Source organism: Anneissia japonica, unplaced genomic scaffold (genome assembly GCF_011630105.1).
Source record: "Anneissia japonica isolate Jap-2015-1 unplaced genomic scaffold, ASM1163010v1 scaffold287972_len269925_cov191, whole genome shotgun sequence".
NCBI classification, from domain to species: domain Eukaryota; kingdom Metazoa; phylum Echinodermata; class Crinoidea; order Comatulida; family Comatulidae; genus Anneissia; species Anneissia japonica.
The window spans coordinates 182,203-189,603 of NW_022686996.1; the positions used below are offsets into that span (position 1 = coordinate 182,203).

At 34.1% G+C, this 7,401-nt stretch overlaps 1 protein-coding gene across 2 annotated transcripts in view; it reads right to left on the bottom strand.

Moving 5' to 3' along the window:
- Positions 1-439: 439 nt before the first annotated feature.
- Positions 440-7,401, bottom strand: part of LOC117118089 (basigin-like) — a 16,677-nt gene continuing 9,715 nt past the window's right edge. Inside the window, exons 4-6 of one of the 2 annotated variants that reach the window (XR_004447003.1) lie at positions 4,646-4,763; positions 3,875-4,421; positions 440-3,755 (exon numbers count right to left, since the gene is read on the bottom strand). Coding sequence is in view for 1 of the 2 variants with exons in the window: in XM_033262589.1 (XP_033118480.1) it covers positions 4,370-4,421; positions 4,646-4,763 (170 nt within the window). In the remaining variant the exon portion in view is untranslated. Of the gene's footprint in view, positions 4,422-4,645; positions 4,764-7,401 lie in introns of both variants that reach the window. The other variant, XM_033262589.1, reaches the window with a different exon arrangement.

Consider the following 7,401-nt stretch of genomic DNA (forward strand, 5'->3'; position numbering starts at 1 on the left):
GGGCGGCCCCCCCCCCGGTTCCGCCGGCCATGCTCATAATATCCATTTCCCATTTTTACGCTATCAAGCAATTTTGTTCCTTTAATTTTACTTGGTTAAATATATAGCTTAGTGTTTACACCGAATAAATCCAATCCAATCCATCTACCTCCATCACAATTTTCAATATCCTATATTTCTAATAAAGCATTGACTATTGCAATATATCCGTTTGCTGTTATTTGTTCCATTATTTGCCTTTCTTCTCCATTTCGATTAAAACGTTACAACTTCCAAATGTTATGTGTATTGTAATTTTTAAACTTTTTCAGCATAACATCTCAAAATCATATGATCATCAAAACCTTATGACCATCGTCATCATCATACATTTACATTTTTTGAATTTTCACCGATCAGGATATATATTTAAAACAGAGTAAATCAGTTACAAGTTCGATGAAATCCCAGATTATTTTTATTTCCAACGTAATCACACATTTCCTTAGAATTAGAATAGTCATACACCAAAATATATGTAAATATATCAAACTTAATTTACAGCATGTCATTTTCCAGACATGAAAATTACAAACAGCAAAAATGTTAATTTGATTATGTATCTATGTTATATCAAATCAATACTACCATTATAACTTTGCGTCTGTGACAACCCCCTTTCAGACGTTAGCCTACTTAAAAAAGACAAATAATTGCAGTAAGATATTTTTAAAATTCTGTGCCTTCAATTGAAGGTAACTAGATTCACATATGGCCAATGTTCTTAAATAAAAGAGAAATACAGTTTTATTTACAGTTAGTATATGCAGTAGTGAGATTTATGTATTATTATGTATTCTAGCCATTATCTATGGGAATGAATATTCTCTACCACTCAGTGGCATATCTAAGTCTTAAAATGTTGAGCTGAGGAGGGTGCGAAGATGATATAAGTGAGAGGGTGTCACATCGCAAAATATGGTGATATGAGGTGTTTTTAACTACTTGAGCTTGCTTCAATCTATTGTAATGGTGGTGGGGGGAGGGGAGCGACAGCTGAGGGAGCTAGTTTCTTTAGCCTCACCTAGATACGCCACTAATAGCACTTGTAAAAATATATCCTACCAAGATCCATTAAATGTGTTTCCTTAGGCAAGACACTTTATATTTTACATTAAGTACATGTAGGCTTTTCGGGATAAAAATTTGTATTTTGAAAGTACTATTTTAGGCTAGGCAATCTAGCTAAAAAAAATAGCCAAAAGTCAAACAAATGCATACAAAGGTTTTTCTTTTTTAATCAAGTACATATGATGAGGGGATGAAATTCCACAAATCACAAATCGCTCACACATCGGGAACATATGCATATTAGCTAAAATATGCAAATTAGGTTGAAAATATATGAGTCTCATATCTTGGCAACCGATGGTCGCAGAGAGTTGCTTTCTTTTTCAAATTATGCATGTTTCTATTTGCTCTAATGGAATATTTGCCCATAAAATGAACGGAAATACTACAATTGACCTGTGACCATATATTCATTGAATTTGCATATCTCTGTCGCTAATGTACATAAAAAAATTTTTGGGTCTCAAATCATTCAAATTTATCTTTATTTGCATTATATAAATAAAAGGGATGAACATTTATAATCACACTATGGTCAAATGTACTGTTCATATGCAAATTAGCTCTAAAACATGCAAATTAGAAAATAAAAGGTTCTCATATTTTGGCAAGTCACTTAGAGTTGCTTTCTTTTTCAGATTGTACGGAATATGCATATTTCTATTTGCTGTAATGGAACATTTGCCACAAAAATGAACGGAAATGCTAAAATTGACCTTTGACCTTATAATCACCAAATTTGCATATCTCTGTGACTACTTTCCGTAGAATCTTGATTTAGGTCTTAAATTATTTAAACACATGTTTCTTTTCAAATAGAAGAGATGGAAATCTATAATCACACCATGGTCACATGTACTGTTCATATGCAAATGAGCTTTAAAATATGCAAATTAGGAATGAAAAAGGTTCCTATATCTTGACAATAGCTGGTCACAGGGAGTTGCTTTCTTTTTTAAATTGTACGAAATATGTATGTTTTATTGGCTCTAGTAGAAACTCTTCACCAAATGATAGAATTCACCTTTGACCTGATATTTACTGATTGCGTCTCTGCGACTTATGTCAAATTATTCAATGTTTTTTTTAAAAATATAATAATAACAAGGATAGAAATCTATAATCACATTATAATCAAATGCACTATTCATATCCAAATTCGCTCTAAAATATACAAATTAAAATTGAAAATGCTGCAATGGAGCTTTGACCTTACATTACCCATAGAGATCGGTCTTCATCCTGGTCACATAAAATTTTTATGTGAAGATATAGTCATTAATGATAAATGTAATAACATTTTTTCTGAAAAAGGCTTTCGCGAGAAGTCGATGAAAGAGCTTGATCAGGTGTTTGCAGTGCGTTCTTCACAAGCAAGCCTTTTTGTATTACATAATAACTTTCAAGTTAAAATATACTGATCATTAAAATACACTTATAAATCATTGTTTCATATTACATAAATTTAAAGTTAAACCATCTACCGCAGATTTTAATATTCAACAGATTTTTAAACTTAGGATGATCGGTAGTTATGGGAAACATGGGTCATATTATGTTTGAGTTCTGATAATTTTACGTGATAACTTTTCTAGTTTAAAAATATATTATATAAATTATAGGCATACTTTCTAATTAATTTGAAACCAATGTCAAGTAGTCATGGAGTTACACGAAAATGTAGAGCGAGGAGCTGGTTATAAACGAGGGCGTTGGTAGTCTTATTACAGGGAACATCAAATAATATTTTCAGAAAAATAATTATTTGATAATTATTTTGAGAATAATAAATATATTCCAAAATGATCAAATATTGCATTTCTCCATGCTGCTCTGAACAATTGCAAAAAAGGAAAGCAACGATTTCTGCTTTTAATTTGCATATTTAGGTAAAACTACATATAAAGAGTGCAAGTGGCCAAGGTATGATTTCTAGACTTTCATCCCATATTATATACTGTACAGTGAATCAAAACCTGAATTATATACTGGTGCATACATACACTGAAGCAAATTGAAACATGCACCTTCTAAAATGCTAAAAAAAGAAAGCAACTACTTGACACCAGCAGTTTTCAAGATATGAGAACCCTATATTTTCATCTCTAACTGGCATAATTAAGCTCAGGACGTACATTTTATATACAAAAACGGGACATGTGACAAGGATAATGTTTAAGATATTAATCCTCTTTAATAAAATGAAAGAAACATGAATTTGAATAAATTCAACAATACATTAGGTTTCTACAGACATTAGTCTCAGAGATATACAGTATGCAAATTCTGTGAATATAGGGTCAAAGATCAGTTTTAGCACGTCTGTTATTTGCTGTTGCCAAGATACAGGACCCCTAATTTCACACCTAATTAACATAGTTAATTTGTTTAATGCTCCTGACGTGTGACAGAGGTGTAACTTGTGGAATTTCATCCCTTTTATTCATATAATGAAAAGCATGCATGTTTCTACTGACAATAGTCACAGAAATATGCGAATTCAGTGAATATAAGGTCAAAGGTGAGTTGTAGCATTTCCGGTAATTTTTATGGCAAATTTTCTATTAGAGCGGATAGAAACATACATGTTCCGGATAATTTGAAAAAGAAACTCCCTGTGACCAGCGGTTGCGAAGATATGGTACCTCATATTTTCTTCCTTAGAAAATTAGCAAATTTTCTATTAGAGCGGATAGAAACATACATGTTCCGGATAATTTGAAAAAGAAACTCCCTTCGACCAGCGGTTGCGAAGATATGGTACCTCATATTTTCTTCCTTAATTTGCATAATTAACAGGAAGCAACTCTCTGCGACTGCCAAGATATGAGAACCCTATTTCAACCTAATTTGCATATTTTAGCTAATTTGCATATGTTCCCGACGTGTGACTGAGGTGGGATTTGTGGAATTTCATCCCCTCATCAAATTTAATGTACTTGATTAAAAAAGAAAAACCTACCTATAGTTGTTGTTATAAAAAAAAAACTGTGCGAAGCGAAGGATTTTAGAGTTAATACAATTTATAAAAGAAGAAATTACGAGAATCTATTAGGATTTTTTTCAGACTAAAAGCAACAAACCTCCTACGAAACTTCTTTAAGTTTGTCTTTCACAGTAACATGAAAACGAATAAACAAGACTATGTTGACTTTCACAGTAAATGGAAACTAATTAGTTTTCATGTCTAGAAATAATATATTGCAATTTATTGCCATAACTTTCAAAATAATTCTTACAGGATTGATATACTTTTGATTTATTTTAAGTTTCCTTTTTCTAAAAGTTCAGCTTTTTCGTCGTTCTTGTTTCTGAAAAAAACAAAACAATACGTAACAGGCAATTAGTTTAATTAAAATGAAGCATTCTTTCTACAGAATATATATATATATATAATAAGGGAGACAGCATTGAGGACTGAAAGCAGCTAGAAAAGAAAGAAGGAACAGAAAACACAAAAATGAATAAACTACAGGAAATAATTCACTAATGTTGATCAGGCAGGAGGCGTAGGCAGTGGGTTTACCATACTTACAATGCATCACATTCGTCATAACTGTCTTCACTACATTTCTCCTGAATCAGGATCACAATAATTAGGATTGTACACTCAGTAACAATGCCCAAGAAAGGATAGACAGCAGCCATGCGATCTGCAATAACAAATGATTTATAGGTAATGTACATCAGTTCTTTTATAATATAGCAACTCATGAATTCGCTTACCAAAGGACATTTTGTGGGAGAGGTTGGCCCAGCGGTTGCGTTTCGGTCTATCAAACTCGAGGTCAGGGGTTCGGAACTTCGCTATGTGCATTTTGGACAAGGCCCTTTACCTGCGTCCGTCTCTCTCCACCCAGGAGTAGCCTATAATGGGTATTTAATAGATATATACTGGGGAAGTTAAAATGCGGCATAGAAAAGAACTGGCCATCCTACACACAATGCCGAGGCTAACAGCTTATTCCCCGTTCAAACGGCACTACATTTACCTTACATTGAAGACATTTTACCTTACCACATGCAAACACAACAGAAATCTTTATTCACTGGTGTTTATGTTGTGTTTATGTTTTAATAATGTTGGTTAATCATCAAATATTTTGTACAAATTACATTTGTTACAACCGCTAATGTAGAAAAACAACAGCTAATTTAGTAACAACCGTTAATGTAGCACACTCCACAGCTGATGTAGTAAATCTCCCCGCTAACGTAGAAACACCAACAGCTAATGTAGTAACGAAAATTGCCTCACAGCTAATGTAACTACTATCGCCAGCTAATGTAGAATATAGTATGAAATCTTATATCAAAGGGGAACATATAATCGAGGTTACCAGCTTTAAACTATTTACTTCTTTACATTATTATCAACAGCACTGCATTTCGTTTGAAGCCTGTTTGTTGTTTGCCATCGCACAGTATAGTCCTCAATGAATATTGTTCTATAAATAAATTATGAGATAAATTACCTCCGACGGGAATCGAACTTGTGACCTCTTGCTGTCAAGGTGAACGCTATAACTACAAAACCACCGATTTTATTATATATATATGTATTTTATATAGCTATATGCCTGTATTTTATATATTGCTCTGACGAAGGGCTATTACCAAAGGGAAGCATTTCTCTTTGGCTGTTTACTTTATATATAATAAGATCAGCGGCGGATCTAGGTTGAAATTTACGGGGGAGGGGGTCAGAATGTTACAAAAAAAAAAACCAAAAAAGAGAAGGGGTGGGGTCCTCCCCCGGGAAAATTTTGATTCATAGATTTCCCGACTTCTAATTTTCCCATTGTAACAAAAAAAAAAAAAAAAAAAATCAGCTCACGGGTCCTGAAAAAAGTAAGTCTAGAAATTTGTTTTTATTATTTCATCCCCCAGGAGGGCGTCGGGGGTGTCAGGACCCCCTGACGGCCTCCAGTTCTGACAATGTATGATATATAAGACAGACCGACAGACCAACCGACTGACAGAATGACCGACCGACCGACCGACCGACATTATTATTAAACTATCTGCTAATCCAATAAGTATAATGCAGGGCACTCACTGCCACTGCGTGGTACGACGAAGCTAACTTCGCTCCCTGTGAGCGATAGATGACGCTACACCATGCTGCCTGCTGATTGTCGGTGGCAGTCTTAACGGATCGTTCCCCATAGAATCGCGTCGGCTGACGATGGTCGGGCACAATAAGTGCCTGGCTTAACTGAAATTGGGAAAACATATGTTTAACTTTATACAAAAAACATATGTTTAACTTTATACAATGAACATCTTACACAGTAAGTTTCATCAGGTTAACTCATTAACTAATCTAGGTCAATTCTGGTGGTAGGGAATAAGTGGATGTCTGGTGGGTACACCCCACCACTATATGCAACAGATCCCTTTGACGTGACAAACCAATGTATGCCTTTGGATCGCGCGCGGGCGTATTAGGCCCTTACCCTTTAATTCACATTTTTTCATTAGCAACAACTTGGCAAGGACATGCGTTTATACGCTCCATCCAGCACAGCAGTTGTGCGATAAAGCGTTTGATTTTAACCCATTAAATATCTTTAAAATAAACAATGTTCCCCTGATTAGATTTTTCGGACTTTTAGTATGTTATTATGTGTATATATAACAGTATGTTATTATATTTATATTCCGCAAAATATTTATGTTTCTGTATTCATTCATTCATTGTGTGTTCATTATAATTTTGTCTAAAGATCGATTTGTTTTACTATAAAGCTAAGGCAGCGTAAAACTGAAAATTACTCTGATTCTGGATTGAATTTTTGAATAGTTAACCCTCGTTAACTCTAAAATGACTTAGTTTATTATAATCCTCCATCATTCCTTAATTAATATCTGTTAAAATTGGAATTATCGAGTTTTATCCAATTTTTGGAAATTCAAGTTGCAATATACCATACTTTTAAAACGGATGTAAATTTTTTTATTAAATTCGAAGGACTTAAAATTATGTTTGGTATTTCTTGAAAGATCAATTAAGCCATGGGCTTGGGGGGGGGGGTCACCGTGCACCACCATCAGAATTGTCTGACGGTGGCCATTCATAATAACTTTATACAATGAACATCTTACACAGTAAGTTTCATCAGGTTAACTCATTAACTAATCTAGGTCAATTCTGGTGGTAGGGAATAAGTGGATGTCTGGTGGGAATGTAGGTAAGAATGGCCCCAGAAAAAATGGCCCCGGAAAAAATGGCCCCGGAAATAATGGCCCCGGAAAAAATGGTCCCGGTAAAAATGGCCCCATATGACA